Consider the following 12,300-nt stretch of genomic DNA (forward strand, 5'->3'; position numbering starts at 1 on the left):
TCAGAGAACTTGTAGATCTGATTTCTAGCTAACATTTATTGTTTACTGTTTGGCAGGCACTGTGCAAAGCACTTTACATGCAAGATCTGTGTTAATTCTCTCGACATTCTTAATATATCAGTACTGTTACCTCCATTTTACAGGGGAGACACTGAGGCACTGTCACAGTCAGGACCTTTTAAGTGCAGGAGTTGGAATTTGAACCCAGAGCCCATTCTTGAATTACTCTGCTGTTGTTCTGTAATTTGAAAAGGTTAAAGGACTCCTGATATTTTTCTTAAGGGTCTAAGTTTCTGGTTATTGTGCTGCAAATCATTTTAGAATCTGACATAATTTGGTCCCTGCACCATTGTTACAATAAACTATTAAGGAAGTCAAAGTGATTAATTTGCCACATCAGCCATTTACTCATGGGTCTGAGGGGAGGAGAGGAGCATTAACTTACTTGGAACATAAAAAGTACAAAATCTGAGGAAAGCAGGTCCAAGGAAGCTCAGAACTTAAAATTAAGGAAAGGATTTGCGAGTGGGGCCTTTCTAGTCAGATTGCAAGACAGGCTTGCATGGTAGTGGAAAGAAGAGAAATTGAGCAAAAGTAAATATTTTAGTCATTTCTAATAATAGTTGTATTTTTCTGACTCCTACTCCCAGAGTTCCTTGAGGACAGAGATGGATGGAGTCTTGATTACTGTCCTGTCCCCAAATGCTTGGTTAGTGGATGCTCAATAAATTTGGCTGAATGTCGAATGAAAGAATAAATCAGGATTAGGCTGTACATTCAAAATTTATGGGAGGACGACATATTGATTATTGCTTATGCAATTAAACATTAATTAAAAACAAATAGAACCCAAATATCTTGTGGCAGGAATAATAGTCTCACAGAGAGGACTGAGTGAGGGGATCCTAATCTTGGGATTCTATTCAAGAGGGACTTTTTCTCTTCATAGGGGAATAGGAAAGAGGAAATGATAAACAGGGAAGAAAGGATACCTCTTACTACAAACTGGTAGGACCCTTCCTCATATCCTCTCCTCAGCTAGAGAGGTAGGGAAGTGTGGGGGTATCTAGGGCAAATTTTAGGATGGAGTGTGTACGTGAGATAAATCCCTCTTAATGTAGGTCTTTTTTTTTTTTTTAAGATTTTATTTTTTTATTTGAGAGAAAGCTCGAGCAGAGCCTGTAAACGTGAGATTGGGGGGAGGGGCAAAGGAAGACAGAAAGAAGCTCAAGGAGATTCCACCCTGAGCCTGGAGCCCAAGATGGGGCAGGATGTCACCACCCTGAGATCGTGACCTGAGCCAAAATCAAGAGTCATCCTTTTTTTTTTTTTTAAGGATTTTATTTATTTATTTGAGAGACTGAGACACAGAGAGAGAGAGAGAGAAGAGGGGGGAGCGGGGAGAGGGAGAAGCAGACTCCCCGCTGAGCAGGGAGCCAGACACCAGACACAGGGCTGAATCCCAGGACCCCGATATCATCATCTGCGGGGGAAGGCAGATGCTAAACCGACTGAGCCACACAGGTGCCTCTTAATGTAGGTCTTATTATTATTATTATTTTTAACACATGTAGGTGACTATACTTGAATCTGACCTAGTGGGGATTTCTGTATTGAGTCAAATATCAGCCCCAGTTCAGAGGTTTCTTTTTCCCCCGAATAGGAGAAAGCGAGGTGAGGGGAGAAAAGTTCTTTTGAAAATCTTAACTTTCCATCTTTTAGAACTGGCAGGAGCATACCTGAGTGAGGAGTTGGTGGGCATAAGCAAGAAGCCCAAGGTTGAAGGGGTATACGTGTGGATATATCAGTCTTATGATCTTCGAGTACTTAAGGTAACAATTTTTAATTACACAAGTGATATATGGACTGTATTCTTGCAACGTAAAATAGATTAAGACCCTCTGTGCTGATGTGAAGACTTTTTTGACTATGCTGCCCAGAGGTAGCTCCCCTGTTCAATGTGCATCTTCCTCAGCTTTCCTCTATGCATCTGTACCCACATTATGTATCAGATGCTTTAGTGAAATCTTTGCGGGGCACTGTGGGGGTGTGTGGGGGAGGAGTGCTCAGGTGTGCAACCCCGCCCTTACCAGCCAGATTCTGTGGTGGTGGTGGTGGTGGGCAAGTGTCAAGGTGAGAGGATTTCTAAGCACATTTCACATTGCAGGGGACAGGGATTGCGGGGCACAGGGAATTACCTTTTCTCCCTCTATTTAGTTTATTTTTTTTACAGTGTGAAGAGATGGTCAAGGTGTAAGGACTCCATGGGCACATTTCAGGTGAGGGCTGGGTAGGTGGCACCCTCTTTATTTTTTATTTTTACTTTTTACCGTAGAGGGTGGGGAAAATGTGCACACGTGAACTGTAAGGGGACGCCTGCGTGTGCGCGCGCGTCGCTGTGTGCGCGCGCGCAAAGGGCACTCCCAGGTCCTTGATTGGATGCCTGTTTACACCTGACTGCCCAGCCCTAGGGGGGTCTGGCGCTTTCTGGAGAGTGTTTGGGAGGGTGTGCGCTTGGGGTGGTGTCGGAGATCCCCTCTCCCATGATCCCCCGCGACGGGGCGGGGACCTTGGCGTGATCCGCTGGGAGTGAAGGCAAGCCCGGGGCTCGAGAGCGCGATCCGCTCGCAGCGCCCGCCGCCCCGCCCCCCGCAGCCGGCTCCGCCCCCCGTGGCCTGCCCCGCCTCCGTAGCCGGCCCCGCCCCTCTCTCCAGGCCTGGCGGGCGCCGGCACCACCCTTCGCTCCCAGCATGCCGTGCGGCAGCGGCGGNGGGGCGGAGCCGGGAGGCGGGGAAGCCGTGGCTGTGTGAGCGTGCGGAGCTGCCGCCACCGCCTCCTCGCCGTCCTCTCCCTCCTGGGTCCCGGCGTCGCGGGTTGCGCTCAGCCCTGGAAGAGACGTCGCCTCCCCTTCCTCCGCCTCCCCCTCGCGGCGCCACTCCCGCCTCCTCGTCCTGCGCTGCGGGCTCAGGCGGAACCCGGAACGGCCGTCCACCTCCCCCGCCCTCCGCCGCCTCCTCCTCCTCCTCCTCCTCCTTCTTCTCTTCGGCTTCCTCCTCAGCCCCGGGCGGGAGCGGAGTGTCGGCGGCGGTCGGTTCGGGCGGCGACTCGCGCTTCTTTGGGCGGCGGCGCTTGGCCATGTCGTGTCGGGGAAGGTAATGAGCCGCAGAGCCCCGGGGTCTCGGCTGAGCAGCGGCGGCGGCGGCGGCACCAAGTACCCGCGGAGCTGGAATGACTGGCAACCCAGGTGGGTGAGCCGGCGCCCACTCTGCCGCCCCGACCCCCCGGCCCCGCCTCGGGCGGGCCGAGGCCTAGGGCCATCCGGCTGGGAGGCGCGGCCTAGGCCCTCCACCCCCCCGGGAACCGAGTGCGGCTTCCTGGGTCCCCTCCCGCCCCGGCTGGGGGAGGAAGGCCGTGGGAGGCGAGGCCTAAATGTCTCCGCTCTCTGCATTTCAGTCCCGGGGCTGGAGTTGAGACCCAGGGCGCCCGGCGAAGGCACTGGCCTAGGACTTGAGTCAAGGAGGGTGAAGAAAGCCTCCTGGTGGTGGTGGGGGACTTTCTGGTTACCACCCACCAAGTTTGAATTTGAGTTGGGGGATCCTGGGAGTCCAGGATCCTGTTACCCATTGGCTTCTTGGTCCCTTACCTTCTGCCCCCACGTAAAAGAGCTCCTTAATTATGATCCCTTCTGTGAGTCCCCCTCCCCACGTGTTAATATTTCAAAATACAAAACCCCCAACACCCCAAGGCTTTACTCTGACTTTAGGCAGGTCATTTGTGGGGCATGAAAGGAAACTGTGACTGTTAATGAGGCCGACCACTCTTGTCCTGGGAAATGAAGTTTTCCCCAAATGCAGGGTCAGTTAACCCTGGTGGAGAGCAGTTCATACTTGGACTTTTGAGAAGGCACTAAGAGGAGTAGAGAATTTCCTCTTGCATGGGGGGGGTGGGATTTGGTCTCAGACCTCCTTGGAATTGAATATATTTGGAGCATCAGCTTTTTTTGTATACAATTTTTGTGTTTTTCTGATTAATCATGGGGCACTTGTGCCTAATTTAGGACTGAATGCCTAGAATAACTTCCTAAATGTATATAATGTTTTAGGGATAGTTGATTCTTGGAGTTTTCATACTTTGAAGCACACCCGAAATATGATTGTTCTGTAACTGGCCAAATAAGTGTTAAGACAGGTTGTTGGGATGACTTTGGCTTCCTGATGGATGCATGTAACTTCAGCAGTGCTGGAAATAAGATGTTAGAATGTAACATTTTAAGACTTGTTAGAAAAATCTTTTGGGTAATGGGTGGTAGCGCATTTTACTCTATTTAATATGCGTTCCCAAATCCTATGTCTGTTGAGAACATTTGTATATAACTAGGTGAGTTTAAAAAGTTAATGCCTGACTCTAGAATTGAGATGTTAAGTAGTTAAAAAATTGTTTGAAACTCATAGCTTTACTTGTCCTTTACCACTTAGGGTTTGTGAATGCTTTAAATACAATCACTTGACTAGTAAGTAATTGTTATCTGTAATTGAGATTCTTAGTTTTATACTTTCATTGAAATGTGTGAAATAGGTTTTTTTCCTTGCATCTAATGAAATTAGATGATAAATGAATTTGACAGCTCTTTGTGGATTTTCCATTGTTTTTCAGTATTGTGGTCAGTGTATCTGAAATAATTTAGTATCCCTTTGGAAGGCTAAAGTGCTCCTCCCAAATAATCCTAGAGCTTTTGGAAAAGAATAAATTGTAGCTTGTAATTCTAAGTAAATGGAGTAGCAAAGTTGCAGCCACCTGCTGTGGTCACTTCATTTGACAGATAAGCAGAATGGCATATATATTTATGAAATATATACATGGATTTTTAATGTTATCCATGTTTTCTTCTTTCACGTGTTCTGTCTTGGCTGTGTGTGGTGTGTTTGTTGGGGAGAGGATGTAAGCTTTCTTTGATGCTTTTCTCTGTAACAAAGTCTCAGAACTTATTGCCTAGGTAGATGGATACTGTGAGATTTAGTTCGTTACATGGAGTAACATAACAGTTGGTTAGGATGTTGGAAATACTTGACTTTTTTGTAAAAGAGGCAACAGAGAAATAAGGATGGTATCCCATAGCAGAATTTGATTTATTTGTGGGGTTGCCATAGTTGTTTTGTTGAACAGCCAGTAAAGAACCTTGTGTGCTAAGTCATCATTTTCATAAGTTAAATTTGAGGTTGTTATTCTGTCCGCTCTTCAGAAAGGTGACAGACTTCAGTTAACTGACAGAATAGAGCCTCTCATCTTCCTCTTGTTTTAAGTGGAGATTTATTTATTTTTCTAAACATCTTCAAATGCAGGCAGATTGCTTATGGTGCATGTGAATCCTTTTGGTTTTTAGAAAAATTATTTGCCTTTCTGTTCCATTACTTCTTTGATTTTACTTATTTTTATTTCCTTAGGTTTAGACTTTTGAACAAGTGGGATATAAAAAAGCAATTCTTGTCGGTTTCTTTTAGTGTTAGTTTGTCAGTTAGTTTGGAAACCGACTGTTGAGTCAGTCATGGCCACACGTGATACTTCACACATATCGACAGGAAGTGTTCCAGGTGGCTGAATAGACTAGTGTCAAATGGCAACAGAGCAAGCCCATTTTTGCTAGAAGCCTACCTTTAGCAGAAAACATTTATATAGTACTGGTTCGCTATATTCTCAATTAAGATTTAAGAATGATTAGGCAAATGAGTGGTTTTATCATTGTCACTAGCCAGGGTATGTCCTTTTCTTGACTTTGTTTTGGAATATAATCTTCTAGTTGTACCAATCAACATAGAGATCAGAATGACTTGTTTTAAAATTAAATGTATAATTATTATATGTTTAATATTCCAAAATGGCATGAGTAATTTGGATTGGAGTAAGATATAGATTAGTTTGGAAGTGTTCAGGTCAACAGAAAACAAGATTTTACTTCTATACTTGGAGTCTTATGACTTTAACAGATTTATATTGGGTGTTTTACAGTGCCCAAACTTAAGGTCTTTCTGAAGTTCAATAATGATGAACTGTATATTAAAAATAGCTTCCATTTTTGGTAGAATGTAGACAGATTAAAGTTCTCAAAAGTACAAGTACCTTTATTCTCTGTTGTCACAGACAAAAAACCAGGAAGAATGCTGTTAAGATAGAAAAGCCAGAAACTAGTATGTCTGGCATTGTGAGAAGCTGGATTTTTGAAACCAGAGTTGTCTTTTAGCCTTTTCTGAGTCTGTATACTATTTGATGTCCGTGGATACATAGTACAGTGAAATACATAAAGGAAAGAATGAAGTGAAGTTACATATTTTATAACTGTAAATAGAGCTTCAGTAGAATTTAATGGTTAACAATTCTGTACCACAGATTTCCAAGTACACTATGGGGGTTTATCAGATAACTGCCTATAGGTGTTTAATTTGTGGGGAAAGTTTGTTTTTTCCATTATCAAATAAAATATATGCTTCATGAAACATTTGGCACTTATATCTTTAAATTGAACCTTTTTTCCCCTTTTGTTTTGATTCCTTTTTAAGTTGGGACTATAACTTGAGAGTATTTTAATAATAGGAGATTATGTAACATTCTAATGCAATGAAAATATTTGACTTTAGGAAATATTGATCCTTGAGGGATTTTTATGACTAATGGAGCCACTATCTTTAAGGAGGTTATAGGTTAATATGGGAGAAAAGACTTGGAAAAGGTGAAGTATTATATGGATATTAATTGTGATATAATTTTTGATTTTATTATTTTTATATGTAACTAATAGAGTTTAAAACCTGGAGAGTCAGAGGATGGAAAGCTGTACAGTTGAGAAGGGAGCAGCAGGACCATGAAATTGATCTGTACTGTTTTGACAGTAAATATGGGGGGGGGTCTTACCCCCTTCCCCCCCAATAAGTAAGGAGGTGGCAGATGCAAGTTGTCCACTTGGTAAAAAATTTCCAGTTTGGTTAGAAGGATGGGGTAGTTTTGAGGAATGATACAGATAAGGATAGAGGTCCAGAGCTATATTGGAGCTGTATTGTAGGCCTTGAATCATAGCTTAAAGAGACTGCTAAAGACCTGAATATTCTGTTTATAATTCATGATTTAAATTCAGATAAAAGTATTCAGCCCAGTATGTGGGAATTTCCATAAGCAAAAGCCCCTCATGAGTTATCTGGTGTTGTCTGAGGGTGGTCACTACAGTGATAATTTCAATCTCACAATTCAGTTTAGGTTAGGACTCTTAAGTGGAATGATCATACACAGAAAATATAGTGTGGTCCATGGTGTCTTTTGTGAACACTGAATTCTCACAACCTTTTTTTTCCCCCTCCACTATATTCTTTATGCTGTACCTTTTATTCCCCTGATTTATTCCAGAAATAGAAGCCTGTATCTCCCACTCCACTTCACCCATTCCCCCCAAACCCCGGCAACCATTGGTTAGTTCTCTGTATTTATGGGTCTGTTTTTGCTTTTTGTTTGTTGGTTTATTTGAATTCTCACTACTTTTAAATTTAAGATTTCTTACCTTCACTGCCTCTTGTATAGTACACACTTGCTTATTTGCCTTTCTTATTCTAATCACCTAAAATAAATCCCTATGGTTCTTTTCAGTGGACCTCCCTTTATGGATTCACACAAGCAGTTATTTGTTTGGTGTCTCTTCATATTGTTACTATTTTGGTTACCTGTCTTTGGCTACCTTAAAGTTTTCTCAGAACCCATTTTATCTTGGGGACTACAGAATAAAACATATCCCCTTTTGTGTAGAGGCTAACAGTAAAGATTGCAGGCATTTTATGCTTTAATCTCTATATGAAATACTCAAGTTTATTACATTTTAATTTTTTAAAAATGTGGGGTGTAACCTATTAAATTCCTATTGTGGTGACATTTGTGTTTTTATAGTATTAGTTTTTCTCCACTTGTATTAGTTGATTGAGTGTGTATTTCTTCTTGAATTCTTTTTTGTACTCTACTGTTACTTTTTTTTGAGATGATGTTGACATATGTATAGATCTTAAGTGAATTTTGACAAATGTATATAACTGTGTAACCATGATACATCTGTAACCCACTCAAGATACAGATACACATTGATTTTCAGTTGGATTACACTCCTTTTCCACCTTTCCCCCCCAAAAAATCAGATGGTGGCTCCCTCGTTAATTTCTTTAGACATTTGAGTCTTGGGATACACAAGATCTCTTCTTCTTGGCTAAGTTTATTCCTATCAGCTACAGGTTCATGGATCTTTCTTTACCCTCTGGATACCTACTGTCGCTTAGTTGTTTTCTGTGCTCTCCCCAGTGTAAACCTTCCCTTAAAATCCCTTCCCTGCTACCTCTGGCCTCTGTGATCCCTTTTCTTTTGCAACAGTTCTACAGTAAAAGCTAACTTGCGCTTATCAGTGATTGATCCTTAAGTCCCTGAGGGCTGAGCCTGTCCTTTTCTCCCCTGCTTCTGTGTCTTACTTGCCCTAACTCACTCCCGAAGTTCATTTCTGTCTTAGGGCCTTTGCATGCACTGTTCTTGCTGTGTAGCTGTTGTCTAGATTGCTCTTCTCAGAGTACAGTGACCTGGATACCCTCATGCTGTCTCAGCCTAAATGTCACCCCTCACTGAGAAAAAGCATCCTCCTTGGGGTGCCTGGGTGTTTCAGTCGTTAAGAGTCTGCCTTTGGCTCAGGTCATGATCCCAGCGTTCTGGGATCGAGCCCCGCATTGGGCTCCCTGCTCAGCGAGAAGCCTGTTTCTCCCTCTCCCACTCCCCCTGCTTGTGTTCCCTCTCTCCCTGCCTCTCTGTCAAATAAATAAATAAGATCAAAAAAAAAAAAAAAGCATCCTTCTCTAACATTTCACCCTGGGTTTTCTTCATTTCACTTAACACTGTATGAAATTTTCATGTGTGTCTTCCCCATTAAAACATGACCTTCACATGTGCAGGCATCTTAGTGGTTTTACCTTTGTAACCCTTCTTACCTGCTAGTGCATCAGTTACTACGGATGCCTGGCCGGCTCCGTTGGTAGAGCATGTGACTCTTGATATTGGGGGTCATGAGTTCAAGCACCAAGTTGAGCATAGAGCTTACTTAAAAAAAATAGCATACACTCAATATTTGAGTGTCCTTCCTCAAGTAAATACATGAAAATGGAATTCTGCGAGTTTGTTTCTGTATTTAGAGTTAACTCTAGTTTATAACATGGTTACTGTGGGAGGCATTTTGAGGGGAGCTCTTCCTTGTATAGCAGCAGCCTGGTTAGCCTGAGGCAGCGATTTAAATAAGCTGATTGAACAGGTTTAAAGAGACATTGTTTTAGTGTGGCCTGATCTTTTACAGAAGAAAAAATATGTTCATTTAAGATTCATAGGTTTTATCCATCTTGAAAAAATACCTTGCTCACATATTTAAAGTTCTTTTACACAATGACATCTTACCCCATATCTGTTGTACCTATTTGTACATCATTTAAACAGTCTAATTACTAAAAAGTTAAGCACTGGGTTGTCCCTTCTGGCATTTCACTAGAATGCCTGAGTCCTTGTTGTATGCATGCTGATTTGGGGAATGACTGAAACCAAAATTTTCCAGAACGGGGGCACCTGGCTGGCTTGGTCAGAGAGCATCCGACTCTTGATCTCAGGGTCCTGAGTTGAACTTCATGTTGGGAGTAGAGCTTCCAAAAAATAAAAGTAAAAAAAAATTTTTTTCCAGAATCAACAGATTTCTCAACATGGTGAATTACTTCTTTCATATTAATCTTCATGCCTTTTCAAAAAAGGGAATTGTATTCTTGTTGGAAATTATTTTTTTGGAGCTAAATGTTGCTATTCATATTAACATAGTATGTCTAGGATCTCATGTTTATTATTTTAAAAACTTTTATTAATTTTTTATTTTAGAGAAAGAGGAGGAGGGGCAGAGGGAGAGGGAGAATCTTAAGCAGGCTCCACATCCAGTGCAGAGCCCAATGTGAGGGGTCAGTCTCTCAGAACCCTGAGATCATGGCGTGAGCTGAAGTCTAGTCAGATGCTTAACTGACTGAGCCACCCAAGTGCCCCTATTTAAAAACCTTTTAAAGGCTTCCTGTGTTTGTTTGTTTGTTTATTTATTTATTTAAAGATTTATTTATTAGAGAGTGAGCAGGGGGAGAAGCAGAAGGAGAGAGAATATTGAAGCAAAGTCCCCTGAGTGTGGAGCCCAATGCAGACCAGATCCCAGGACCCCAAGATCATGACCTGAGCCAAAAGCTCAACTGACTGAGCCACCCAGGTGCCTGTAAAGGCTTTTTGCTTTTATTTTAAAAATCTTTTTTAGAGAGGTTTCTGGTATCAGAATAAATTTTGTTTTTTTGTTTTTTTTGGTATGGAACTTCCTAAGTTATGTTATTTCTTTGTTTATAAGAAGAGGCACTACTTTTTTCTTTCTTTTTAGCATCACTTTTTTTTAAAGATTTTATTTATTCATTTAGAAAGCACGCGAGTGCAGGAGGGAGGGGCAAAGGAAGAGGGAGAGAGAATCTCAAGTGGACTGAGCACAGAGCCCAATATGGGGCTCAATCTCATGACCCTGAGGTCATGACCTCAGCCGAAATCAGTTCAGTGCTTAACCAGCTGAACCACCCAGGTACCCCTCTTTTTAGCTTCTTAAAAGACCTCAACGGTGCTCTTATAGTTCACAAAAAATTACTAATGGCTCTGCGATGGCCTAAGATAATTGTATATTCATGCGTTTGTCTGCAGGTTTTTAAAAAAATGTTGTTTAACTTAGTATTTATTAGATCTTTTTATTTTTGGTGTTGTCCAAAAATACTACCTTTTCTGTTGAATGGGAAGAAGGCTCCACTAATAAGTATGTCTTGGACTATATACTGATAAGATTCTCATTTTTCCTCCATATATGACAGCATTGGCAACATTGTCTTTTTTACTGAAGCTCTTTGAATTTAATTTTTTCCCTTTTACTTAAATTTGTTCATTGAAAATTTGTTTTTCTATCTCCTCTTTAGCATTTTAATTTTCTGATTTTTTTTTTTGTTATTTATTTTTAAGTAAGTAGGGCCCATGCCCAGCGTGGGGCTTGAACTCATGACCTTGAGATCAAGAGTTGCATGCTCTACTGACTGAGCCAGCCAGGTGCCCCTAATCTGATTTTATTTATCTATTTATTTATTTTTAAAAGATTTTACATATTGATTTGAGAAGAGAGAGCAGGAGCAGGGAGAGAGGAAGAGGGATAGGGAGAAGCAGTCTCTCCACTTGAGTAGGGAGCCCAACGCCAGGCCGGATCCCAGTACCCCGAAATCACAACCTAAGTCAAAGGCAGACGCCCAACCAAATGAGCCACCTAGGCACCCCCCCAATCTGATTTTTAAAAGATGGGTGTGGGTCGCCTGGGTGGCACAGGGGTTAAGCATCTGCCTTCGGCTCAGGGCGTGATCCCGGCGTTACGGGATCGAGCCCCACCGCAGGCTCCTCTGCTATGAGCCTACTTCTTCCTCTCCCACTCCCTCTGCTTGTGTTCCATCTCTCGCTGGCTGTCTCTATCTCTGTCGAATAAATCAATAAAATCTTAAAATAAAAGATGGATGTATTTGTGTATGTGTGTTTGAAATTTTAATTTTCATCTTGGAATATTTAGTTCTTTGAAGAAACCCATGAACAACTTTTGGTGTTCAGCTTCTTGAGGGTCTCCTTATTTTATATTCCTGATAATATGAATTTCTTGTCTGAAGTGCAATGCTTTATTTCCAGACTCTTCGCTTTGATTCTAACACTGGACATTCGGATTCATTGCTCTAATGCCAGATTCTGTGTTGGCTTCCTGAGATTTGCCAGAATTCAGACAGAAAAAACTGTTAATTGAAGGAAAGGTGTCAAATTTTTGTCCACTGTAGAATGGAACTCTGATTAGATTAGATTCTGATTTAAAAAAAAAAAATCCCAAAGGTGATCACCAGTATCACATAGTATGGTGCAGTTGAATTAATATATATTTAATTGAAAAAACACATCATGGATATTCTTTCCAAAAAGCTTGTTTATCTTGCCTATCCTTATATTCTTTGGGTAAATGTAAAGAAAAATTGAAGTGTAGCAGTTTTTCCAATAGCAGGACTATGAAACTTGAGATTTAGTGTTTTTTTCTTTAGTCGGGTTTAAGGGAATCTACTTTGGATCACCTGGCTAGCTCAGTTGTAGAGCATGTGACTCCTGACCTCAGGGTTGAATTTAACCCACACGTTGATGGTAGAGTTTACTTAAAAAAAAAAAAAAAAAAAAAAAAGG

The 12,300-nt window shown here is 41.8% G+C and overlaps 1 protein-coding gene across 3 annotated transcripts in view; it reads left to right on the forward strand.

Annotated features, from left to right (window-relative positions):
• Window positions 1–2,763: 2,763 nt before the first annotated feature.
• The window catches only part of SMG1 (SMG1 nonsense mediated mRNA decay associated PI3K related kinase), a 98,898-nt gene continuing 89,361 nt past the window's right edge, over window positions 2,764–12,300 (forward strand). For all 3 annotated transcript variants that reach the window (XM_011226514.3, XM_011226515.3, XM_034670319.1), the window contains exon 1: window positions 2,764–3,244. Coding sequence is in view for 2 of the 3 variants with exons in the window: in XM_011226515.3 (XP_011224817.2) it covers window positions 3,156–3,244 (89 nt within the window). In the remaining variant the exon portion in view is untranslated. The remainder of the gene's footprint in view (window positions 3,245–12,300) is intronic.

Source organism: Ailuropoda melanoleuca, chromosome 10 (genome assembly GCF_002007445.2).
Source record: "Ailuropoda melanoleuca isolate Jingjing chromosome 10, ASM200744v2, whole genome shotgun sequence".
NCBI lineage: Eukaryota > Metazoa > Chordata > Mammalia > Carnivora > Ursidae > Ailuropoda > Ailuropoda melanoleuca.